Source organism: Triticum aestivum, chromosome 6B (assembly GCF_018294505.1).
Source record: "Triticum aestivum cultivar Chinese Spring chromosome 6B, IWGSC CS RefSeq v2.1, whole genome shotgun sequence".
NCBI lineage: Eukaryota > Viridiplantae > Streptophyta > Magnoliopsida > Poales > Poaceae > Triticum > Triticum aestivum.
The window spans coordinates 5,819,782-5,846,419 of NC_057810.1; the positions used below are offsets into that span (position 1 = coordinate 5,819,782).

Here is a 26,638-nt window from a genome sequence, read left to right on the forward strand (position 1 = left end):
ATGAATTCTACCACGATCTCGAACAGAAAAGATAGAATCACGTACGGTGCAGCGGGAGCAGCACCACCGGCGTTGACGTTGTCGCCCATGTCGTCGAGGATGAGGTTGCCCAGATCGGGGAAGAAGTCGTCGTTCGCGAAGTCGTCGCTGCCAGCAGTCGCGCGAGTGCGCTCCCCAAAAATCTGATCACCCCTCTCCCATACAGGATCACGAGAGGCGGGGTTCCGAAGGCCTGCTGTCCCTTCTCCCGGTGCACGCCGAAAGGAAGAATGGAGAAGACTTGATCGGTGGCGCAATGGACTGGAACGGTGGTGAGAAACCATACGAAGCGGCGGCGGCTAGGGTAGACGTCTGCCTTACTATATAGTGCGGGCCGGATAGGTCGTGGGAGTAAACCCCACGTCCGAGTCGTCACGATCCAAAAGAATCGAAAACGGTTCAGTAATTAAAGCGTCCGTTCGTTAATTATTAATTAATGACTCATTAATTTACGTGATGGCGACACTCGAGTTCAAAAATGACGCTTTTGCTCTCTGCTAACTCCTCTCAGTTAATCACGGGGAGCAAGGACTTGACTATACGTACGGAACGACGTTTTGGCATGGACGGCGACGTTATGCTATGTCGTCGTCTCTCGGCCCCTGATTTTCAAAGTCACTTTTCGATCCCAGGAATTCCCCTTGTTTTCCAAGTGACGTTGTTTTAGTTCAAATTCAAATTTTAACTAAAACAACGCCCACTTATTGCCCACTTATTTCGGACGGAGGTCTTCCGTTCCGAATTACTTGTCTTGGATCAAGACAAGTAATTCAGTGCTAGATACATTTATATATCTAGGCAAATCTAAGACAAGTAATTCGGAACGGAGGTACTACTTGAAAAACAAACACAATTACGGTCCATGCCATGCCCACACCCACACCCAAAATTGGCTTTTCCGGACTCCAGTTCATGGCACGCTTTTTGAGAAAGAAATGACCCCCGTTTCATACTGTAGCCTCTATGCACTCCCTCTGTTCTTTTTAGTTTGCATATAAGATTTGGTCAAAGTCAAGCTTTGCATAGTTTGACTAAGTTTATATTAAAAAATATCAACATTCACAATATGAAATCAACATTTTCAGATACACCATGAAATGTATTTTCATATTATGTAGTTTAAGTATTGTAGATGTTCATATTTTTAATATAAATTTGGTCAAATATTGTGTAGTTTGACTTTGATCAAAACTTATACGCGGAGTAAAAAGGACCGGAGGGAGTACTTATCCAAATGGAGGGCATAAGCGTGAAAGGTCGCAGCCAGCCAGGGGTGTAAGTGCACAAACCCACCTAAAGCCCCAACCACCCTACCTCTCCCCCTCCCCTCGCCTCCGTCCCCAGATCCGACCACCCCCCTCGCCTCGCCGCCGGCCCCCCCTCCACGCAACCGTACTCTCCGGGGCCCGCGCGCCGGAATGGAGGCGGCGCGCGCCAAGGACACCAAGGAGCGCCTGGCCGGGGTGGAGCGCCTGCACGAGGCGCTCGACGCGGCGGCGCGCCGCGGCCTCTCCCCGGCCGAGGTCACCTCGCTGGTGGACACCTGCGTGGATCTGACGCGGGACGCCAACTTCCGCGTCGCGCAGGGGGGGCTGCAGGCGCTCTCCGCCGCCGCCGTGCTCGCCGGGGACCACTTCAAGATCCACCTCAACGCGCTCGTCCCCGCCGCCGTCGAGCGCCTCGGCGACGGCAAGCAGCCCGTCCGCGAGGCCGCGCGCCAGCTCCTCGTCACGCTCATGGAGGTGAGTCGGTCGTGATGATCCCACTTGTTGTTTCTTTATTAATCTGTTATATTAGGGGGGAACTTAGCTGGAGTTTTAAATTTGGTCCAATTATCTATCAGCATGAATTTGTTTTAGGTTTTGTGTGATGATGTGCTATTGAGCTACAATGCCGTTTCAAACTTCAATAATCAAGGGATTAGCTTTCTTAGTTTTGGGTCAAGTTTGGTTTGTACAAACGGTAAAATGTGGGTGGGTATCAAACCAAGATTCAAACTTCTCATATGCAGTTTGGTTTTTGCTCGACTGTTTTAAGAACCATTTTACCCTCAAATATGCTGTTAGTTCACATGTAAAGATTGCTCTTTTCAGGTGTTGAAATGAAATCTATAATATGCCTAGTTGTTGTAAAATTACATAATTCTTTCTTAATGCTTTGATTTTTATAGAGCATAAATATCAAAATATGCGTTATCTTTTCTCCTTTGTCAATGCTGTTTGTTACTAGTACTATGTTACCATTACTTTTACATGTAGACTTCTGCCCAATGAATATCAACAAATGAAGCCAAACATGCTCGCCTTGTTCTCAATGTTTTAGATTTATTACTAGGAGGTAGCCTTCTGATTTCATCCATATCTCAGGTTTCTTCACCAACAATCATTCTCGAAAGGGCCGGAAATTATGCATGGACTCATAAGAGTTGGAGGGTTCGGGAAGAGTTTGTACTTACAGTGGCAACTGCAGTTGGGCTTTTCGCTTCTACGGAGCTTCTCATGCAACGAGTTTTACTCTCACCCGTGAGTCTAGTATTCAAGTCGATTTGTTACCGTACATTTTTGTGCATATCTCAGACTTTATGTTTACTCCATAGATAGATATGCTGAGACTATCTGGCTTCACAGGTCCTACAGTTGATGAATGATTCGAACCAAAGTGTCAGAGAAGCTGCTATATCTTGTATTGAGGTTAGCTGGTTTCATACCATTTTTACCTGCTTCAGATGATGCTTTTCATCTTTTGTCCACTTATATTCCTTCCATTTCGCGCTTTCGGATGTTCAACATTCGTCTTACTCAATTTTGCAATAGTTCTGTCCCACTCTGCGAGTTGGATAGGCTGAACCTTTCCTACAAAAATACTCAAACAATCAATGTAGTCCCAATGCCCTTTGCTTCTAGTTGCTTTTCACTACTCCCTTGCCCTCAGTTTTATCTGTTTTTGTGTGTTTTAAAAGTAGTTTATCCCATGCTTTCAAACTATTGGTGTAATTAGTAGCAACTGTCCATACTAACTAATTGCAGCCTGTACCCGCTATCCACGCTATGTAAAAATTATACGGCAATCCTAATATCACTTGTCAGAGGGCAGGCCTGGCGCAGTGGTGAAGTCCTCCCCACTTGTGCCAAGAGGTCCTGGGTTCGAACCAGCCTCTCTGCATTGCACTTTGCAGGGGTAAGACTAGGTTCCTATAATCCCTCCCCAGACCCCACCTTGTGTGGGAGCTTCTATGCACTGGGTCTGTCCTTTTGTCCTAATATCACCTGTCACTTTTTTCGATCACAGGAAATGTACAAGAACATGGGATCTCAGTTCCACGAAGAGTTGCAGCGCCATAATCTGCCTACATACATGGTAGTGTATTTGGCTATCTAGTTGTTTTTGGCAGTTGCCCTTTGCTTGCTAGAAATCCACTTGATACTAGTGTCTCACTCTTAGTACATCTGTGTATTTTGGACTAGTATCTGGTACTACTTTATATGATTGAACTTTACGTGTCCATTTTTAAAGGTCCGCAAAGCAGTAAACCTGGATTATCCTAATTCATGTATTGTCCGATATCTGCAGCTAAAAGAAATAAATTCAAGATTGAATAGAATTGAACCAAAGGTTCCCGCATCTGATGGTACTGCAACACAGCATAAAGTTGCAGCATCTAGATCCGTTAGTGTTAACCCAAAAAGAGGCAGCCCACGGACAAAAAGCACACCGAGGGAAAGCACATTATTTGGAGGTAAGCTCTATATTTTTGTCAGAAGTTCACACATGATCATTCAAATATATGTGTTTGCATTCAACTATAGTTGCAAGCCAAGACGATCTATAACTGCAATTTGTCAGTCTAGGTACTGTTTAGGCACCAAGAGATGTCCTTTTTCCATGTTTATATGGGTGAACATTTGCGAATGCCTGAATGCTCCTAACCAGCTCATGATAATAGGATGGACTTACACATGAAGAGGATTCACTTTCAAAACCAAAACAATCAGCACTGTAGCTGATCGTGTGCTGTAGTTCTATAGTCTGTATTTTGTCAGCAAATTAAAACTGAAGTCCAGCTTTTGAGTTACGTATACGGGAATTGCACCCAGTCAATTCATGTCCCCACCACATATGTCAATAAACATTGGAACCACCTATTCACTTGCTCTAAGTATGTTAAAGTGGCTCTCCAGAGATCCTAATGAGATCTTGCATGATTTAAGTGCTTGCGTGATGTCATCCAGTAAGGAGTGCCCACATGCCGGACACCCTATCTTCTTCCTGTTCCTTTTCTCCCATTTTCTTCCCGTCACTGTCGGCTTCACCACTCTCCTTGCTGCCACTCATCCCACATGGGCATGGAGCCGTGCCCTGAGTTCTTGGGCCACCCCTGACCAGAGTCAAGGTTCAGTGATAGTCGGGAAAGAACTGACCACAGGGAATGAGATGACGAGATCAAAGTCACCGTTAGAGGCTTGGGGCTGACAAAGATCTTACTCGGTGTGTGTGCCCAGACCAGATCCGTGCGCACCACGGCTGAGAGTGGTCCTGCTGATTAGATGACACCATGGATTTTGAGTCGCACGACTAGTCGTCGACTAGTCAATGAGTCGCAAAAAAATGTCGACTCAACTTAGTGTCGACTCGAGTCGGGAGTCGCGACTAGTCGCAACCGTAGGCTCGACTTTTTCCGAGTCGCTACCCCAGAGCGACTCAGAGCGACTCCGATGAGTCGCCTCCGATGAGTCGCGACTCGAAAACCATGGATGACACATTGTGCCCTGTCAACATTGCCACATAAGTGGCCAGAGCTAGCAAAACCAGATCTGAGAACTACCCGTGTACCCTGTTAACAAATTTAGGTGGTGAATCTGTGGTTTCAGAATTTGTGGACCATAGTGACCAGGGCGTGCAAGTTCGAGAATTCGTTCACGCTGTGTTTGGATGTCTGTATTGGAGGCCTATGTATTGTATTGGTTTCAATTCCAATTCAGACAGGAAACTGTAATCGACATGAATACGAATTCGGTTGTTTGGATGTATATCGAATTGGCTCACGGAATCATCCTGAGGTTTCAATACAGAATCGTGTTTGGATGTCAAACACTGGAATTGCATAGCAACATTACTATATGCACTAAAACAGTAGTTGTATGACTAATTGGATCATTATATAGTAAAAATTATCATCAGTTATTCTAGAAATTGAGGATGACATCATATAATATTGACACAAAAATAATCAAAAATAATTTTACACCAACACAGTACAACACATATAGTTTAAATAGATGTCTCAAATTCTCAACGGCACATAGTTCCAAATGTAACATCACAATTGTTGAAATAAGTAGAAGTTGAACAGTACATAGTACATAGTTCCAAATGTAACAAACCGAATAGTTTAGATAGGCAATAATACATAGTTCAAGGAATCATAACACACCAAACAGTACATAGTTCCAAGAAGTTTAACAAGACACAGGAATCATAACTATCATAACTTCAAGGCAATAATAGCAACCAAGCCTTCCTCATGTGCATGGGAAGCTCCATTAGAGCTTCAAACAAGCGCTCATTAAGAATCAACTTTCCGTAAGAGCGCAACATGTCAACTTCTGCCAACTCTGGTATCAACTCAAGTGCAGCAAGTATTTCAGAAGGAGTAGTAACCTTTGGCAATGGAAGTGGATCAGTTGTCTTCAGAGCATCCTTGAAAGTAGTCCTCATTTCTCCAATCATGCACATAATGGCATCACCTGTTCGTTGTCTCTTTGGTACCGTTTCTGGAGAGACTTCAATTGTTTCTTCTAGATCTGCAGCAGTCTCAGCACCTGTCTTGGCACCTTCACCGTCCGCATGATCTTTTGAATATATCGTAGAGATGGCTTCCCAGTGCTTCACTACTTTGGTCTTGTAAGAAGCTAATGCTTTCTCCTTCTTATTAGCCTGCACAATACACCCATCAGAGAAGTAGAGTTGCTGCCCTGTTTTGTTACATACAAAAAAATAATTAAAACAATGCAAATGTATAGAAGTTACCTCCAAATATTTAGTCCACACATCGTCGCTATCAATGGATAGCTTATTATTGACCCAATCCCAACCAAAACCGCTTTGAGAAAGGATCTTGTTAATGATTTCAAATTGATTGTCGAAAGTCCTAAGCCTTCCTGATATGTTGTTCTTCGTGATATCCTTATTGCACTTCTCCTTCACATTCTTGATAGCTGCACTGTACACATGTGATTTCCATCCATTTTGAGAATGGTCACCCATGTTGTGATGATGAACAAGTATCTCAAGCAAGGCAGCGTCCATCTCATCATCCCATGTGACATAAGTCCTCTTTCCAGTACCAGTTCCTTCAGCCATGCTGCTACAAAGAATAACAATTTTGCACAAAGGAAAGAAGTATTTCGGGCCAAATAAATGCTGAATGAGAGTGCAAATTTCGAGAAAATCCATCACATATATATTAATATGAAGATGATGCATGTACAAAAGACCACACAAGGCACCATCATGGTCAGCCAAGCTATCACACAAAAGACAATCAGCAAGCTACCATCATCACCTAGGCACTACCAATATGAGACAACCACCACCCAGGCACTACACAAAATGAGACAACCACCACCAAGGCACATCCACTAACTAATCCACCATCAACTAACTATGCCATCTCTAATTCAGCATGCCTGAGAAGGTATTCAGCATACATGTCTTGTGATAATTGTTGCCTAAAGTTGGTCCATTCATTAGTGACTTGAACAGATGTAATCAAGTCAGTTTCGTCCACGGGCTCATGTTCCAAATTTGCTAGGTCAGCATCAACTTCTTGTAGCAATAAATCATCCATCATATGCTGCCTATCCCTTGCAAAGTTGTGTAACACACAACAAGCATTAATAATTCGAATCTGCAATGGTTTATATTTAAATTAGCATGTCATACAGTCCATATGTTATTCAACACCATATGGACACTTGTTACCTGGTCCTTTATGTCAAAGAAAGATTGAATTCGTAGAATGGCCCATTTTTTCTTCCATAGGCCAAAAGTTCTCTCCACAACATTTCTAGCCCGAGAATGGCGCAAGTTATACAACTCTTTGTCAGTTTGGGGTTGTTGTTGACTTGAGACCCACTCTTTCAAGTGGTACCTAGTCGATCTGAATGGAGCCAGAAAGCCAGGTCCATTGGTGTAGCCAGCATCCACTAAGTAGTATTTTCCTATGGTGCAGCAATTAGATTTAGCTAACATTAACACAAAAAGAAACAAAATGCCAAGAGAAACAATCATACCATGAGGTATAACAAATGCATCTTGACGATCAGTTCTCATTGCATCACGCAACACTCTGGAGTCAGATGCAGATCCCTCCCAGCCAGGTAGAACATAAAGAAATTTCATGTTCCAGTCAACAACACCTAGCATGTTAGTGGTGATATCTCGCTTTCTGTTCCTATACCTCCCTTCGTCAGCCGCAACGACAGAAACATCAACATGACACCCATCTAGTGCTCCCAAGGCATTTCCAAACCACTTCCATTTGTAATCATCCGGAGGTTCAATAGAAGGATCGGGAAGCTTGATAAACTCCCCGGTTAGGGAAAGAATGGCTGTCAACACATTCGAGAAGTGCCTACTGATAGTCTCTAAAGAACGTTTGTAAGTGCCACGCAACACTCTCATTTTAATACCATGTCCAACCACCAACAAGAACATAGCAACCTTTTCTTCTACAGTGACATATACGCTATCTTTCAGACCACACTTCATACGCAACATCGTGCAAAGATCATGAAAATTCCTTTTGGTTAACCGCAACTCATCATAGCAAGTTACTTCTGACCCATTGTACATTTCTTTCAGCAAGTACTTCCTATGAACATATCGAAGCTCTTCGTCACTAAAGCATCGCAAACTCTTCGGTGCTCTTTGCGTACTAAGATAAGCTAGGCCAAGACAAACTGACTCAACATACATCGCTGTCAAGATGATCCTTTTCCTTTTTCTTCCTTTGTTCTCTTCGGTAATGGAAGCAATCAAATTCATTTGTGACATGCAGCTACAATGCAGATATATTATGTTAACTTTGGGCTAATTTCAATATAACCATGCATCATTCAAGATGACCATATGCATCAGACCACCATATGCATAAAATTCATCATAAGACAAGCATATGCATCAGACCACCACAAGCATAGTTCACAAAACTGCATATTCATACCTCAGGTCGGCCTAGATGGCTTCCAACTTTTAATCCAACCTGCAACAAGAGGATACATCAGTGCTCAGCAAATCATTGACAAAAGGGCTGGGAAGGAAAGGAAACAGAGTAGGCTGCTTGGAGATAGGGAAGAATCATGGATGAAGAAGGGGCTGGCTGGACACACAGAAGAAGGGGCGGCCCAGGAGGTGGTCTGAGGGAGAGGAGATGTGCACCACATGGCTGGAGAGGAAAGGAAGGGCCAGCGCCGGAGTGGACTGCCGCCGTTGGCTTCAGATCCGATCTGGCCACGGCGAGCAGGGCCAGAGAGCGAGAAGGGGCAGCGCCGGAGGAGGGGAAGGGACGGCGGCAGAGGAAGAAGGGAAGGGGAGGCGGCGACCATACCTACGCCGGCCGGCGTGGTGGGTCTGCGAGGGCGCCCCGGTCGATCTGCCCGGTGGCGGTTTCCTCTCTCGAACCCTCTGTCTCGTGGTAGGGGGAGGAAAGAACTGACGAAGCGTTTTGTTTTGCGGGAGGGAAGCAATTCAGGCGAAATCGGAGGTCCAGGCCTCTGTATTGGCGCGATGGGTGGGCGCGTACGAGCGAAAACTCCAGCGTATTCGTTTCCGTTTCAGTGGGTTGTTTCAGAGTACATCCAAACGTCTGTATTGGGATCAGCCCATTACCAAATCCAATTCAACAGCCCAATACGAACACGTCTGTTTGGACAATTCAACAACCCACTGAAACGGAAACGAAACGGAAATGTCTGTATCTGGCCACGTCTGTTTGGATGTTCGTATTGGGCTGTTGCTTTAGATCACTATACGGAGGGATTATATGAAATAGTAGCTTTGCTTCTTGTGCAACTATTTATCGTGGGATTCATATCTCGTTGCATGTATAGACTTGAAATTTTATGCCATGGTAAATACATCTTGTTGCAATGCTAAATTATATATTTTTTCGTAAAAAAGTGATAGCACTGTCATGTGTCGGTAGCACTAGCATGGTTGCAGCCAGGGGTGAATCTACAGTACAGGCTTTAACAGGCTTAAGCCTGCCCTCCAACTGGATAAATTAGGCCTTTGCTGTTCATGATATAGGGCCCAACCCAACAAATTGGCTGCTTTTTGGCCCATCTCAGTGCCTCCTTGCTTGTTTGAGCCTGCCCTATAATTACGTTCTAGATTCGCTGCTGGTTGCAGCACAAATGGGCTCTCTTAAAACTGCCAGGGGTTACCTTTTTTTTTTTTGAGAATCAGGTGTCACAAGACCTACCTAAAGTACATAGCCAGGCCCAGTATAACCTTCGTGCGCCAATCCAGCCCATCCCAGCCCAGCCACGGCATCCTCTGAGACTCTAGTTCGCGCCGTGGGCTCTGCCGCCGCCGCCCTCTGAGGACCCGCCGCTCGCCGTCTGCGCCAACGCGCTTCTCCCTCCGGAACCACGCCAACTACAAGCCCCCCTAACCGCCCCTCAACTGAAGCCGCGCCCCCTCCCCGACGCCAACCTTCATCTGTGAAGCGCTGCCGGCGGCCTCCACCGCCACCACCAGGTAAGGCTTCGTTCTTTCTCTTTCCTTTGTCCCCTCGTTGCAATTGTTTGGCAAACGGAAGCTAACAGATAGAGAGAGGGCTCCATCTCTGACCGGCAGCGGCCTGTGTGCTGAGGTGAAATGCATCGTGGGCAGTTTAGGTTATTTCACATGAGGGTATTTGGTGTAAACAGTTGGGGGCATGTAAAATCCACCTTCCCTTAAAAGATGTTGTATCGTCTGTACTAGTCCCGATCTTTGGTAACTTGGTTAATTTGCTAGCTGTTTAGCACAAAATACAAAGGGACTGAAAGGACTTACTCTTTTGCCAGGCAATGCTACTGTACTTGTGTATTTCGCCTACTGCAAACATTTCCTGGATAGTTCTATCTTGTGCATTCAGTTTTTGCTTCTGAACTCTGTAGGTAATCTGATTGGTGAAGTGCAGGATTCACTGGCAAAGGAAGCTGAGAAAGATAAACAAATTGCTTCGGAGGAGGAGGAGGAAGAAGAGTATGTCTTGCTAGAGTTAGATGATGTTCATTATTCCTGCATACAACCAAATGCCCCTTATATACTCTCTGTAAGTTGGTTTCATCTCACAGTCTGCAGCTTACTGGTACAAAAGGACATTAGGCTCTGTTGTAAATGTAATTAAGAAGATGTGGCGTCTCTAAATTTTCCTTAAGCACTTTTGTCATCTCTGTGTTATTGATATATATCAAGAAAGAGTTCACTTTGGATTTGATTATATCAGAAATGTTTAAATGGCCAATAGAGTCCCAGAGCAAATTATTTTATTGTTTGCACTAAGATGAAGTTATGTGCTGATTATCTAAGAGAGTTCTTGCCATTAGTATGTGTCACTTCTTACATGAAAGGGCTATATATGTTTCTTGTGTTTGGAGCAACCTTCCTTCAGATTTGTTTTTAGGTTGCCATAGTCAATGGATACAGTTATCAGATACAAATTCCTGTTCAGGTTGTGTCTATGCCTGTTTCGTAGATTCACGGCAAAAATCTGGGTAGTGTTATGCATTTCGTTATTGTCTTGGTTGGCTTATATGAGCTACCTGTATAATTTTGCTTACCGCCTTTATGTGTAGTACGCTAAGTTATTTGTAATCTTCTTTTGCAGGGTTTGGATACATTGACTCCTACCTTGGTAGTAGGTGATAGCCTGAAGATGGTGAGTATTATTCATGTTATGTTCGCTTTTGAAGACGTTTGCTTGCTAAGTTAAGGGGCATTATTCTTTTCTTTTTGGCGGGGAGTTAAAGGGCACTATTCTATGATTGTTTCAAGTTTATCTTATTGAACTTTTGGCACTGATGTTTTATATGGCTGCCATCTATAATAAACCATACCTTTGAGACAGTGGCGGCGCCACGGTAGGGGCGACTATGGTCGGCCGCCCCGGGTAGCCGAAATCCCGTATACGTAAAAATACGATTCGTTTGTACATAGGCTGATACATGTGTGCATTAACACTGCACTGCACGGTCACACCCTAGCCCAGTTGCAGCCCGTAGTACTGGCAGCCCCGGGAAATCTCCAATTCGAGCCAGCTAGCCAGCACCCAAGCACACCCAGTTGTGACGTTTATGTTAGATTTTGTGATTTTTGGTGGTTAGATTATCTACAGCCGGACTTGGCAAATTTGACCCCTCAAACGCCCGTGTACGCGTCCGCGGACACTGACCGGGCACGTCTCATGCATATTTCCTTCTCCACGTATAACTTTCTTATATTCATCCCCTAAATTCATACAAAAGCATGCAGAATATATAGCTACGTACTACATTTTTCCTATTCAAATTTCGTTGTTGGCGGCGATGACCGGAGCCGCCTGCGCCGGAGCCGGAGCTGCCAAAGTCGGAGTCTGGGCTGCCTGCGCCGCCTCCATCTATTGCCGACGGCGACGCCTGGCCTCCGCAACCGACTCCGAGCAGATGGAGTTCAGGATGGCATGCTGCTTCAGCCACACGCTCACGTCCTCCTCCATCATCGACACCGCCTCCTTCTCCACATCCAGCGGCGGTGCCTCTTCCTCTTCCTCCACAGGCTCCTGCTCCTCCTCCACCGGCTCCTGCTCCTCCTTCTCTTCCTCCTCCCCCGGCACCTCCTCGAAATCCTTCTCCGGTTCTAGAGGTAGCCTCGCTTCCCTATGGATCCGGACCTTCTCAAGGAGGAAGAGACGGAGTTGGATCGTGTAGTAGCGGCGGCGTGGGGGCATGGCTAACAGGCTCGAGTGGCGGCGGAGGAAGGAAAGAGGCGGATGTGCTAGGGCTGGGGGCGCCGACCGGCTTAAATAGGCGGCTACGGCCTCGGGTGGCGAGCATTTGTCAATCAAAAAAATTTATACCTCAAATGTTTCGCCCCGGCTAAGTTCAATTCCTGGATCCGCCACTGCTTTGAGACATGGAGCGAATTTGTTGGTAGGGGTGTCAAGATCCTTTATAACTGTATGAATGTACAACTAATGTATCACTGCTAGAACTTTACTTTGGGCGCTGATGTAATTTGTTTAGTGAGTGAATAAAGTTGGATCGCCTCCAAAAAGGAAATTTACCTGGGGTTAATATTTTAGAACGATATCTGGATACACCCATTTATCCGGATATGTTAAATTTTTTCAAAACAGGAGACTGTCTGGAGAATATATTGAGAACATTTTGTGAGCTGTTCTTTGTGTCTGTTATAGTGAATAAATAGATGTTACTAAGGTTCACGTGACCTCCATAATTATTTGTGATAACTTTAGCACTAAAAAGCACTGCATGTTAGCTGATGTTACCTGTACCAGTTAACTTCATTGGTTTTCCTTCCCTTTTTTTTTCTTCTGCTGTTTAAAATATTGGAATGTCTACTTTAGGGCTTGTAATTGTTAACCTAGCCTAGTTGCTGCGTGAGCTGGTAGCTGATGCCTTGTTTAATGGCAGATTGGAGAATATGAAGAAACGGTTGGCCCATGCTATTTATTTTCAGAAAGTGGTAAGTGTTTGCATCCCTCTGCAACCTTTTTCTTCACAGCAAACATTTCGCACGCCCTGTTAAATCCCATGACCGACTTTCGTACATGAACCTGATACCCTGTGAATATGATGCTGCTGTTTCCTTGAGATTTCCATGCTTGTTTTGTATGAGATGGCCTTCTTCACACACACATAACATGTATTTATCTAACTTGTCGGAAAGGCGGGGCAACATTGCCATTCATGAGGAACCTTGCTTTCCGTTGCCCTAATGCGATTTTTTCAGTGGATTCATTTGCTGCTTTAATGTGTTTCCTTTTTCAGATGCTCCACCAAAGCCCGTTCATGAAGAGCCGGCACCTCCCAAAGAAAACAAGGACAAGCAAGGCAGAAACATCAAGGAGGTGAAACATGTGACGAGCGTTCACAAGATGCTCAAATTCCGGTCGACCGGTGAGGGTCGTCAGGAGCACAGAGCATACCGTTACAGGGACAAGGAGTTTTGAAACACAATGCTTTGTCTGATGCTTGTGATGCACACACACAGCATGCAATCCTTTGACCCTTCAAATGGAATGCAAGGATGGTAGTACTTGTTAAATCTTAATTACCCACTAGCTAGCATTCTCTATCTCGAGGTGAATTTTGTGTCCTCTCTTTCTGAATTATCAATATTCTGAAATTCTGCAACAATGGATATGCCTTTGCTGTCTGTGTCTGTGAACTCATGCAGTCCATTGGGTACTTTCATAGGCCCAAGAAGCCATCCGGTTGGGAGCCTCTGACGTAGAGGGGACCTGGAACAGGACTGGGAGCCGGGATGGAACTTTCCGAGATGGATCTTTGGTTTGCAGCGCTAGAGCCTAAGGATTGGTTAGTCCAAACCACCATACATGGAGTTTGCTTAAACTTGTGGAGAAGTGGCTCTGTCTCACTCACCTGGCAACTCGTCAATCCGGCCAAATTGCAAATCGCATTTTTCACCACGCTGTCTGGCCTTTAGAGCAACTCCAACTCCAACGAGGCGACCCAAACCAAGACACGCTTTATCTGCTTTTTGTCCGTTTGGATCGGCCATTTTAAAAACGGGGAGGCCGACCCAAATGTGGCGGCGTGACAAAAAAACAAGTTGCATGAAATAAACATAAATATAAACATAATTAAACATAAAGTGGCTGGTCAAACGCCGGCCAAAGTTCACCTAAATTTAATAAACATTAAATAAAACATTAAGAAAAGTTTGCGCCCGCACGCTGCCTTAGACGCCGTCGGCCTTGCCCTTGCCCTCGACGCCGCCGTCGTCAGTGAGGTCGATGAAGACCGGAGCAGGGCCAGCCCACCCGAACGCCGCCTGGTATGCTGCCAGGGCAGCCTCCTCCGGCGTCTGCTGGGGCGGCGGCATTGCACTAAGCCGCGCACGCTCCTCCTCCTCCTCCTCGAGCCGGAGCGCCTCCGCGTCGCGTTGGAGCATGGCCTCGTAGTGCATCTACTCCTCGCCGTCGGCCTGCTCCTGGCGGAGCCAGTGCTCCTTCCATCACTCGAGGTGGGCCACCTCCTCCTCCGGCGTCGCAGCGAAGTGGACAGGAGGCGCGCTCACCCACTTGCGGTACTGGCCCGTCCACGAGTAGGCCTACTCCGTCCAAGAGGACGGAGGCGGGGAGCGCTTACGCGACGGCTCCGGCTCCGGCTTGGGCTGTACGGGCGGCAACGGTGGAGGCGGCGGCACGAAGAGCGGGGTGTGTGACGGAGTCCCCCGCCGCCGACAGGGCAAGGGCTTGCTTCAGCCCATCCCAGTGCGCGTCCTCCTCGATGCGGCTAGCCTCCAGCGCGTGTTGCAGGGCCTCCTCGGGGGCGGCTTGGTACTCCGCCTCCGCCTCCGCCTCCATGTCCTCCGGCTCTACCTCCGGGGGCGGCGGTGGGAACGGCGGCGGGACTGCGTCGACACCTGAGCGACGTTGCTCCTCGTGTTCGAGGGCGAACCAAGCTTGCCAGTTAGGAGAGTACTCGGGCAGCCGACGCTGCTCCAGCGCACCTCGTCGTCGTGCGCCCGCTGGGTCCACGGAACCGCCGGCACCGGGATCCGGTTTGGATTCAAATGCCAACGGTGCGGCAGCGTCACGCCGGGATAGGGGAGGGGCCGCCTGTACTCCCAGTGCCACCGCGCTTGGTGCACCGGGATGTGCAGGCGCTGGCGTTCAAGGCGGAAACGCGCCGGCGGTGGAGGGGGAGGGGGAGCACGGGATGATGAGGCGATGGGGGTGCCCTTGCCCTTGCCATTGCTGCTGCCGAAGAGGCCCATGGCGCGAGCTAGGGTTTGCGGTCGCCGGCGAGGAAGCAAAGGGAGTGGTGGGGGGCCAGATGTGGACAGGAGAAGTGGATGAGGCCGACCCCGCCGCACACGTGGTTAAAAAAAGACGCGCGCACTGGCTGACGCATGGGCCCGCTGTCGGTGGTCGTCATAATTTTCCATGCCGAAACCGAGTAGGAGTACATGACCTGATGACCATGACCCAGGCAGACAAAATCGCCAAAACCAGCCCAAATAATCCCAACCGAACTCTAGCCCCAGAGACACCATCCCCGCCTCGCGCCTCGTTCGCCGTTAATGACCTCCAAATCGGACGCCACTCCGGCAGCGCGGAGCGAGGCGATGGCGGGCGCGGCCGACGGCAGGGGGAGCAAGTACGCGGGCCGGAGCTGGACGCGGCGGCGGTAAGCCGGAGGAGGAGCAAGGAGAGGTTCGTGTACGGCTGCGCCATCTTCGCCTCGCTTAACGCCATCCTCCTCGGCTATGGTGAGTCCTCTGGCGATGCCGCGGCCGGACGAATAGAAATGGCTTGTTGTGGTGATTGGAATCGTGAGTTCGCTCGTGACATCCTTCTGATGGCGATAGAGATTTGCAACTGCCGACGCTAGCTTTTCATCCCTTCACGAGTGAATCTTGATTTTATTCTCAGCCAAGCCAACACCATAAAAGACTCAAGTTAAGACATGCAGTTAAGACCATGTTATCTTGATGCAACATACAGTTACATTACATACCTATGTACGTAGATGATTTAAAAGTTAAAACTGAGATGTTCAGCATCCGGAACATGACTAGTTTACTTACTTTTTGTGGCTGCCGTGCTATTGAGCTTCTAAGAGATTTGAGATTCCATGCTTATCTATCTAACACTTATCATAACCCAAGACTCATGCTGCTATCTGCAGATGTCGGTGTCATGAGTGGCGCAATCATCTACATCCAGAAACATCTCCACATCACCGAGTTTCAGGAAGAAATCCTAGTTGGTTGCCTAAGTGTGATCTCACTCTTGGGAAGCCTGTCACTGTCAGGAGGAAGAACTTCTGATGCCATCGGCAGGAAATGGACAATGGGCCTTGGTGCGATCATCTTCCAGACCGGTGCTGTGCAGCCATCATGACATTCGCTCCTTCCTTCACCGTGCTCATGATAGGGAGGCTTCTCGCCGGGGTGGGCATCGGCTTTGGCCGCGGTCTACATTGCCGAGATCTCCCCCGCGGCTGCCCGGGGGACTCTCACATCCCTCCCTGAGATCTGCATCAACTTGGGGATCCTCCTCGGCTACGTTTCCAATTATGCTTTCTCGGGCCTTTCCGAGCACATCAGTTGGAGGGTTATGCTTGGTGTCGGCACGTATCCTCCCATCTGTCTTCATCGGTGTCGCGCTTTTTGTGATCCCGGAGTCCCCTAGTTGGCTGATGATGGAGAAGAGAGTTCCAGAGGCAAGGGCGGTGTTGCTGCAGATAAGTGAATCTGAAGCTGAGGTTGAAGAAAGGCTGGCTGAGATTGAAGAGGCTGCAAATATCATGAAGTCGGTTAATTCTGAGGACAAGGCGGTGTGGAGGGAGCTGCTGAACCCTTCTCCGGCCGTTCGTCGGATGCTGTATGCTGGCTGTGGTATTCAGCTGTTCCAGCAGATCACTGGAATTGATGCTACTGTCTATTACAGCCCAACAATTTTCAGGGATGCTGGAATCAAGTCCGACCAGGAGCTTCTTGCAGCAACGGTTGCCGTTGGATCTACTAAGACGATTTTCATACTGGTTGCCATTTTCCTCATTGATAAAGTTGGGCGCAAACCGCTTCTTTATGTCAGCACCATTGGCATGACGGTCTGCTTATTCGCCTTGGGGACTGCACTTACATTGTGAAAGCATGCTGAGGGGCTTATTTCTCCAAATCTTGGGATTGGTATGGCGATCTTTGCAGTTTGCGGGAATGTGGCATTCTTTTCGATCGGGATGGGACCGATATGCTGGGTGTTATCTTCAGAGATATTTCCTATAAGATTGCGAGCTCAGGCATCAGCACTTGGTCAAGTAGGTGGCAGAGTGGGCAGTGGCTTGGTTTCCATGTCGTTCCTCTCCATGGCCCGTGCTATATCCGTGGGGGGAATGTTCTTCGTCTTTGCAGCGATCTCGACCGTCTCCATTGTGTTTGTGTACTTCTGCGTGCCAGAAACTAAAGGGAAAACTCTGGAGCAGATTGAGATCATGTTTGAAGGTGGCAAGGAATGGAAAGGAGGTGGCGAGGTCGAGCTTGAAGATACACAGCATTTAATTCAGGGTGACAAGAAAGCTTTCTCTCTAGGTTGATACAATCAGCAAAGCAACAATAAGCTTCATGTCAGTGCTGAAACAGCCTCGTCCTGCTTCCGGCATCAGATTGAAAAATGATGAAGCTGCCTTCAGCTGCTGCCGATTTTGAGGGCTCAACAGGACTTTACTGCGCATAGGTTGTAACATAGATGGTGTATTGTGTTTTTAGTGTAAAGTACTCCATTATACAACCATATCACAAGTATCACGTAGAAGGAGGACACAATGCTGTTGTATCTGGTGGTCTCTTCCACCTATAAAATCAATATAGTCGAAGAATTCATTTGTAGAATTTCATTTTAGCACAAGAAACAATCGTGTTCTTTTTTCCAGAAAAAAAAGGGTGAGAACAAGTGGTGTGATGCGAACCTCGTGTCTCTTACCTCCGACTGAAAACTAACTGTATGCGCTTCTTGACCGAGCTAGTATTAAATTACATGGTAATTTTTGTGTTTTTTCTCTAGAATACTAATGCTTGTCGTTCGTTGTGTTTCAACAGGCCAATATGAACTTGCAGTCTTTGAAAGTGTTTTTTGTCTCTAGCGCTCTATGCCTACACGACAACTGTAATATGGCAAGCAAAAAAGATGTCCTCTGAATCATAGCCCTAGTATCGAGTTCGTTGCGAAGAATTAGCCACAAGAACACATTGTGTTCCTTCTGACAACAGGAGTGCCACAGCCATTTGAAAGTTGCAGGGAGTTTGTTCTGCCCATTGAAATCTGATATGCTTTTGAGACAGAATAAGAAGGCCCGCACGGAGGAGTCCATGAATCATGGTCCTATGATAGGTTTTGCATCTTCAAGAGATGGTGATTGGTGAAGTTGTCGCAACTCTTTTTTTTTTCCTAGGATACGTCAGGAATGACGTATCGAGATCATAGATAGAAAGTGCCAAGATGGCAAAGATTTGTCGCAACTCTTGAAAGGCCCGAAGTAGTAGAGGAAGGTGAAAGAGATCCACCAAACATCATGTAATAGTGATATGTTCTTACAGATCCACCAAACATCATGTAATATTGATATGTTCTTAGATTGGCGTATGTTACTAGTACTAGGTGAGGTAATGGGAGCTGAAAATCCATGCATGACTAGGCATCTTTTGAAAGCATAATGGATGCACCATTTTGTAAGTGACAAGATGCCATGACTAAACTGAGACAACAGTTTTAGGCTATCTCCCCATCAGAAGAAAAATGACCATGATGTGATTCTTCTAAAGTTGTTTGATTTTGAATCATCTCAGACGTATGAGTCTTGCTTACTTAGAAAAATGAACACAACACCTTTCGCTGGTAATAACGAGGGAATTCCAAGACATTGGAACTCATACATAGTGATGCATGTGGCCTGATGACCACGCCTGCTAAAGGAGGTTATCAGTACTCATAACTTCAACTCATGAATTTAGTAGAAATATATAGGTCCCCTTGATGAGAAAATAATCCTAGTAATGAGCATGGCATGAGAAAATAATTGTTTATGAAATTGAAACCGACATAGAGCAAGAGGTTTACAAAAGCAAACCAACTAAACAAATAAGTTTTTATTTGAGTTCCTCCAATATTATCCCACCTCTACCAAATCTTCCATTTGAGTTGCTCCACCATTGCCAACACCCTAAAAGCTTGATTTCTCTTCATCCCTCCACTCAAACTCCACCAAACCATGATCATTGAAAGAGAATCACCTGATCTACACTTCCACTAAACCAATTTGTAGTCACCATACTTGTGCATCACCAATACTTGTTACTTTTGGAAATTTGGGACTCATATGCACTAGGAGTAGAGCCCGAAAGCTTTCTTTCGTGTGGTGTAATCCGGGGAAGTTTTAAATGAAGGAAATATGCCCTAGATGTAATAATAAAGTTGTTATTTATATTTCCTTATATCATGATAAATGTTTATTATTCATGCTAAAATTTTATTAACTGGAAACTTGATACATGTGTGGATACATAGACAAAACACAGTGTCCCTAGTAAGCCTCCACTAGACTAGCTCGTTGATCAAAGATGGTTAAGTTTCCTAACCATAGACATGTGTTGTCATTTGATAAATGGGATCACACCATTAGGAGAATGATGTGATGGACAAGACCCATCCGTTAGCTTAGCATAATGATCGTTAAGTTTTATTGCTATTGCTTTCTTCATGTCAAATACATATTCCTTCGACTATGAGATTATGCAACTCCCGAATACCGGAGGAATACCTTGTGTGCTATCAAACATGACAATGTAACTGGGTGATTATAAATATGCTCTACAGGTATCTTCGAAGGTGTTTGTTGGGTTGGCATAGATCGAGATTAGGATTTGTCACTCCGAGTATTGGAGAGGTATCTCTGGGCCCTCTCGGTAATGCACATCATGATAAGCCTTGCAAGTAATGTGACTAATGAGTTAGTTGTGGGATGATGCATTACAGAACGAGTAAAGAGACTTGCCGGTAACGAGATTGAACTAGGTATGGAGATACCGACGATCGAATCTCGGGCAAGTAACATACGATGACAAACGGAATAACGTATGTTGTCATTACGGTACGACCGATAAAGATCTTCGTAAAATATGTGGGAACCAATATGAGCATCCAGGTCCCGCTGTTGGTTATTGATCGGAGAGGTGTCTCGGTCATGTATACATAGTTCTCGAACCCGTAGGGTCCGCACGCTTAACGTTCGATGACGATTTTGTATTATATGAGTTATGTGATTTGGTGAACGAATGTTGTTCGGAGCCCCTGATGAGATCACGGACAAAATGAGGAGTCTCGAAATGGTCGAGAGGTAAAGATTTATATATAGGACGATAGTATTTGGACACCGGAAGTGTTCCGGGGGTACCGGGTACGTATCGGGTCACCGGAAGGGGTTTCGGGCTACCCCCCGGCAAACTATATGGGCCTTATGGTCCAAGAGGGGAAACACACCAGCCACTAAGGGGCTGGTACGTCCCCCATATGGGCTGGCCAAATTGGAGAAAGAAAGGGGAAGGAGGAAAGGAAAAAGGGAATAGGATTCCCCCTTCCCCCTCTTCCCTTCCTACTCCGAATAGGAATACGAAAGGGGGAGGCCGAATTGGGAGGTGCCCAAGTAGGATTCCTCCTACTTGGGGCACCCCCTTGGCTGCCTCCCCTCCCCTCCAACCTATATATATGAGGGGGGCACCGCTAGAACACACAACAAACATTGTTAGCCGTGTGCGGCACCCCCCTCCACAGTTTACACCTCCGATCATATTCACGTAGTGCTTAGGCGAAGCCCTGCGCGGATCACTTCACCATCACCGTCACCACGCCGTCGTGTTGACGGAACTCTCCCTCAACACTTTGCTGGATCAAGAGTTCGAGGGACGTCATCGAGCTGAACGTGTGCAGAACTCGGAGGTGCCGCACGTTCGGTGCTTGATCAGTTGGTATGAGAAAAAGTTCGACTACATCAACCGCGTTGTCAAACGCTTCCGCTTTCGGTCTCCGAGGGTATGTGGACACACTCTCTCCCTCTTGTTGCTATGCATCTCCTAGATAGATCTTGCGTGATCGTAGAAATTTTTTGAAAATGCATGCTATGTTCCCCAACAGTGGCATCAGAGCCAGGTCTATGCGTAGATGATATGCATGAGTAGAACACAAAGAGTTGTAGGTGATGATAGTCATACTGCTTACCACCAACATCTTATTTTGATTTGGCGGTATTTTTGGATGAAGCGGCCCGGACCAACCTTACATGACCACTTTCATGAGACTGGTTCCACCGACAGACATGCAACTTGTTTTGCATAAAGGTGGATGGCGGGTGTCTGTTTCTCCAACTTTATTTGAATCGAATTTGACTACGGCCGGTCCTTGTTGAAGGTTAAAACAACAAACTTGATGAAATATCATTGTGGTTTTGATGCGTAGGTAAGAACGGTTCTTACTAGAAGCCCGTAGCAGCCACGTAAAACTTGCAACAACAAAGTAGAGGACGTCTAACTTGTTTTTGCAGGGCTTGTTGTGATGTGATACGGTCAAGACATGATGTGATATAAGTTATTGTATGAGATGATCATGTTTTGTAAAAGTTATCGGCAACTGGCAGGAGCCTTATGGTTGTCGCTTTATTGTATGAAATGCAGTCGCCATGTAATTGCTTTAGTTTATCACTATGCGGTAGTGATAGTTCTAGAAGCAATAGTTGGCGAGACGACAACGACGCTACCATGGAGATCAAGGTGTCAAGCCGGTGAAGATGGAGATCATGACAGTGCTTTGGAGATGGAGATCAAAGGCACAAGATGATGATGGCCATATCATGTCACATATTTTGATTGCATGTGATGTTTATCTTTTATGCATCTTATTTTGCATAGTACGGCGGTAGCATTATAAGATGATCCCTCACTAAAATTTCAAGGTATAAGTATTCTCCCTGAGTATGCGCCGTTGCCACAGTTCGTCGTGCCGAGACACCAGGTGATGATCGGGTGTGATAAGCTCTACGTTCACATACAACGGGTGCAAGACAATTTTGCACATGCGAAATACTCGGGTTACACTTGACAAGCCTAGCATGTACAAACATGGCCTCGGAACACTGGAGACTGAAAGTTCGAACGTGAATCATATAGTAGATATGATCAACAAAGAGATGTTCACCATTGAAAACTACTCCATCTCACGTGATGATCAGACATGGTTTATTTGATATGGATCACGCGATCATTTAGATGACTCGAGGGATGTCTACCTAAGTGGGAGTTCTTAAGTAATATGATTAATTAAACTTAATTTATCATGAACTTAGTCCTGATAGTATTTGCATATCTATGTTGTAGATCAATAGCTCGCATTGTAGCTCCCTGTGTTTTTTATATGTTCCTAGAGAAAATTAAGTTGAAAGATGATAGTAGCAGTGATGTGGACTGGGTCCATGATCTGAGGGTTATCCTCATTGCTGCACAGAAAAATTATGTCCTTGATGCACCACTAGGTGGCATACCTATTGAGGAGCAGATGCAGGCGTTATGAACGTCTGGCAAGCTCGATATGATGACTACTTAATAGTTTCGTGCACCATGCTTTACGGCTTAGAACCAGGACTTCGAAAACGTTTTGAATGCCACGGAGCATATAAGATGTTCCAAGAGACGAAATTGGTATTTCAGACTCATGCCCATGTCGAGAGGTATGAGACCTCTGACAAGTACTTTGCCTACAAGATGGATGAGAATGGCTCAGCCAGTGAGCATGTACTCAGAATGTCTGGGTAGTACAATCACTTGAATCAAGTGAGAGTTAATCTTCCAGATGAGATAGTGATTGACAGAGTTCTCTAGTCACTATCACCAAGCTACTAGAACTTCATGATAAACTATAATATGCAAGGGATAATGAAAACAATTCTCGAGCTCTTCGCGATGCTGAAATCAGCGAAGGTAGAAATCAAGATAAAGCATCAAGTGTTGATGGTTGACAAGACCACTAGTTTCAAGAAAAAGGGCAAAGGAAGAGAAAGGGAACTTCAAGAAGAATGACAAGCAAGTTGTCACTCCCATGAAGAAGCCCAAAGCTAAACCTAAGCATGAAACTGAGTGCTTCTACTACAAAGGGAATGGTCACTGGAAGCAGAACTACCCCAAATACTTGGCGGATAATAAGGATGGCAAAGTGAACAAATGTATATTTATATACATATTTAAAGGATCGATATAGTTGACTAGAGGGGGGTGAATAGGCAACTAAGGGAGTCCTGGACTAAGGGGTCCTCGGGCGTCCGACCTGTTATCCATGGGGGCCGGACTGATGGGCTGTGAAGACATGAAGGCCGAAGACTGTACCTGTGTCCGGATTGGACTCTCCTTGGCGTGGAAGGCAAGCTTGGCGACCGACTATGAAGATTCCTTCTTATGTAACCGACTCTATGTAACCCTAGATTCCCCCCGGTGTCTATATAAACCGGAGGGGTTAGTCCGGAAAGGATATATTCATTACCATAGTAATACTGGATAGGCTTCTAGGGTTTAGCCATTCCAATCTCATGGTAGACCAACTCTTGTAACACTCATATTCATCAAGATCAATCAAGCAGGACGTAGGGTATTATCTCCACAGTGAGGGCCCAAACCTGGGTAAACATCATGTCCCCCGTCTCCTGTTACCATCGATCCTAGACACACAGTTCGGGACCCCCTACCCGAGATCCGCCGGTTTTGACACCGACATTGGTGCTTTCATTGATATTTCCACTATGCCGTCTACAAAAGGTTCGATGGCCCCTTGAATCGTCTATAATGACGCTGTCCAAGGAGAAACCTTCCTCCCCGGGGCAGATTTTTTGTGTTCGGCGGCTTCGTACTGTGGGTCAACTCGCTTGGCCATCTGGAGCAGATCGATAGCTATGCCCCTGGCCACCAGGTTAGATTTGGAAGCTCAAACTACGTCGCGGATATCAGTGGAGACTTGATCTTCAATGGATTTGAGACTGCAGCGACCGCTCCCCCTCGCCCCGATGAACATGACTTAAATCTGTCATCGGACCAGATTCAGGAGATGGCTCCTGTTGCTACAATGGCCTTAGAACTAGAGCAGATCATGCCATTCGAGGCCACAGAGTCCCTGGCGCTAGAGCCGCACGCAGACTCGACACCCTGCAATATTTGTGCCAACGGAACTCCGTACTCGTCACCGGCTATAAGTTCCGGAGCATGTACATTTGCGGACACCAAGCTAGATCGGTTATCGATCTTCGAATTCAGCGCCGCCGACGTTTTCAGCACTCACCTTTGGGCGATGTGCTAAACTCTTTAAAGAACCTGTAATTCACGGGAGACTCGCAGCCGAACTATGTCACCATGTTCAATAAAGTTTGTGTGATTTGGAGGTGGTGGGAAAAATCACATTTTTTTTTCAAAAACGGGCTTAAGTTAGACCAAATGGCCCCTCCGGAATGCGGTCATTTTTTCGACCACCTCCAAATGACATCAACTTTGGCACACATGATCTATTGCACAAACAAAGGTGGGTTTCCAAGGTTTTATTTTTTTTGAATTTTTTATTAATTTATAATGCCCTCTAGACTGACTGGTCAAAACATCTCGGTCTATACCTTAGGGGGGCATTGTAAAATATTATTTTTCCAAATTTTCTTTCATAGCCATGATTGGCACATGTGGGTCACCATGTTCAAGAATGTTTGTGTGATTTGGAGGTGGTGGGGAAAATCACATTTTTTCAAAAACTGGCTTAAGTTTAGACCAAATGGCCCCTCGGGAATGCGGTCATTTTTTCGACCACCTCCAAATGACATCAACTTTGACAGACATGATCTATTGCACAAACAAAGGTGGGTTTCCAAGGTTTTATATTTTTTTGAATTTTTTATTAATTTATAATGCCCTCTAGACTGACTGGTCAAAACATCGGTCTATACCTCAGGGGGGCATTGTAAAATATTCTTTCTATATATTTGAATTTTTTTGAATTTATAATTCCCTCTTATATTTGTTTACTTTTTTGATGCCCTCTTATTTTTTGAATTTTTTATTTATAAAGCTAGGTTTCCAAGATGGCTAGGATGGCCCATGCTTTTCCTTTTGTTTATTTTTTCCTCTTCCTTCACTTTACATAAAAATTACCTGAGCACTCCAAAAATAACATAAAAATTACATGACCCCTCAAATAATAACTACCAAAAATTCAAAAGGTATTTTTATCAAACACATCTTTTTGAATATTTATATTTTCTTTTCTTATAAATAATTGACATGTTCAAAATTCTAATAAGTAGGGTAATATAACTTTATTACAAAATAAAGTAGATCTTATTTCAAATTCCTTTTTTGCACACATTATTTTTAACTAGTATTACATTACTCTTCTAAATTCACATTTAATTCCTTCACACTTTGATGATGGAATATTTGCTCTCTAATTGCAACATAGGTTCAAATGATGGAACATTTGATCTTTTTGCTTATTCAAATTATGCAATCAAGGAATGTGTGAGGATGAACAATTATCAGTAACTTTACTAAACCCCATGTACTATAATTCATGACAGCCATTTTGGAACATTGCCACATTCAATATTTGGTATAATTGGCACATGGGCACAGCATGTTGCACTTGCCCACAGCATAGACAAGTGTTGCAGCATGTCTCAAGCAACACTGAAGCGCCATTTGTGATCATTGCACCAATGAAATAACAACTAAACATGAAGGAAGCATTCACCACCAATAAAGATAAGGCCACACATATATAGATAGCATTCTAATAGGTAGCAGGCAGTTCACAACAGATCCAGTTCAAACACACAATACATTACATTACATTACATTAATATAGCAAGTTTTCTAGCAGTTCAGACCCAGATGCAGCTTTCCAAAAGTAAAACATCATCAAATATACTGATGATGAGTACAGCTTCCAGCTTCCGATGATCAGCATGATGTACGACTAGAGGTCAGGGTTTCTCAAGACCTTCAGGAGGGCAGAATGCTGACCAATGATCCTGTAGTCATGACTGGAGATTGATGTAGCCCGGCAATGTTCCATCAGATGCTCCAATAACCCATACCTGGGCTTGGGCTTGCTGCAGTAGGGGCACCGATACTTTTTATTCCTCCAGTTGTAGTACTTAGCAGGTCCTTGGGCCCTGATCTTCAACACCTCCTTCTCTTCAAAGGACTTGATGTTCCCCTCGACCACATCATCTCCAGATTCATACTGCACACATTAATGACTGACATTAATACATTATGCATTCAAAAACTATAAACACATAATACTAACTCAATGTAGAAATAACATTTCAACTAGGCCTTACCTCGTACGGCTCATCTTCATCAGACTCATATGGGTAGAACCCAGTCTTGTCGCACTTCCTCTTGTTGCCCAGAAGATCCTCCTCCTGCTATATTGTCAAACAAGCACATCAATTACAATGAATTGAATTGCAGTTCACAGAATGTCATTACAAACAAAATTGAGAATGTGAACCACATTGGTATGTTGCAAGTGACCAAATGCTTTCCTTATAAATACAGAATCTAAGCAATCAATCAATAGACAAATGATGCCCTTCATAAATGCTAATGAAAATGCAAGCTGGATTCTTGACATTCCCTGGATTAACCCAACACTTTTCTTTTGAGGGAATTCCCCCCCCCCCCCACACACACACCACTTAATGGAAACATATAGTATATTTTGTTGCTAGGATCCTGCCTTGGAATGTTTACTTCACACTTTACATATAGTATATACTAA

The 26,638-nt window shown here is 45.4% G+C and overlaps 1 protein-coding gene and 1 pseudogene across 6 annotated transcripts; both read left to right on the forward strand.

The window, feature by feature from the left end:
- The first annotated feature begins 1,345 nt into the window (after window positions 1-1,345).
- Window positions 1,346-13,448, forward strand: LOC123135369 (CLIP-associated protein). 6 transcript variants are annotated; one of them, XR_006465965.1, is made up of 9 exons: window positions 1,346-1,781; window positions 2,406-2,561; window positions 2,667-2,729; window positions 3,328-3,396; window positions 3,610-3,775; window positions 10,206-10,293; window positions 10,919-10,969; window positions 12,723-12,774; window positions 13,080-13,274. XR_006465965.1 is itself a non-coding variant. In XM_044554407.1 (9 exons), exons 1-9 carry the CDS (start codon window positions 1,458-1,460, stop codon window positions 13,259-13,261), a joined length of 1,221 nt encoding a protein of 406 aa, XP_044410342.1. In that variant the 5' UTR covers window positions 1,349-1,457; the 3' UTR covers window positions 13,262-13,448. The 6 variants fall into 6 exon arrangements, 5 of the variants coding, with proteins under 5 accessions (XP_044410343.1, XP_044410342.1, XP_044410345.1 ...); XM_044554407.1 differs by having other exon boundaries at window positions 1,349-1,781; window positions 10,206-10,363; window positions 13,080-13,448; XM_044554410.1 differs by lacking the exon at window positions 1,346-1,781 and having other exon boundaries at window positions 2,409-2,561; window positions 10,229-10,363; window positions 13,080-13,448.
- Window positions 13,449-15,405: 1,957 nt separating this feature from the next.
- On the forward strand, window positions 15,406-17,591 carry LOC123133057 (probable polyol transporter 4; annotated as a pseudogene).
- Window positions 17,592-26,638: the final 9,047 nt, after the last annotated feature.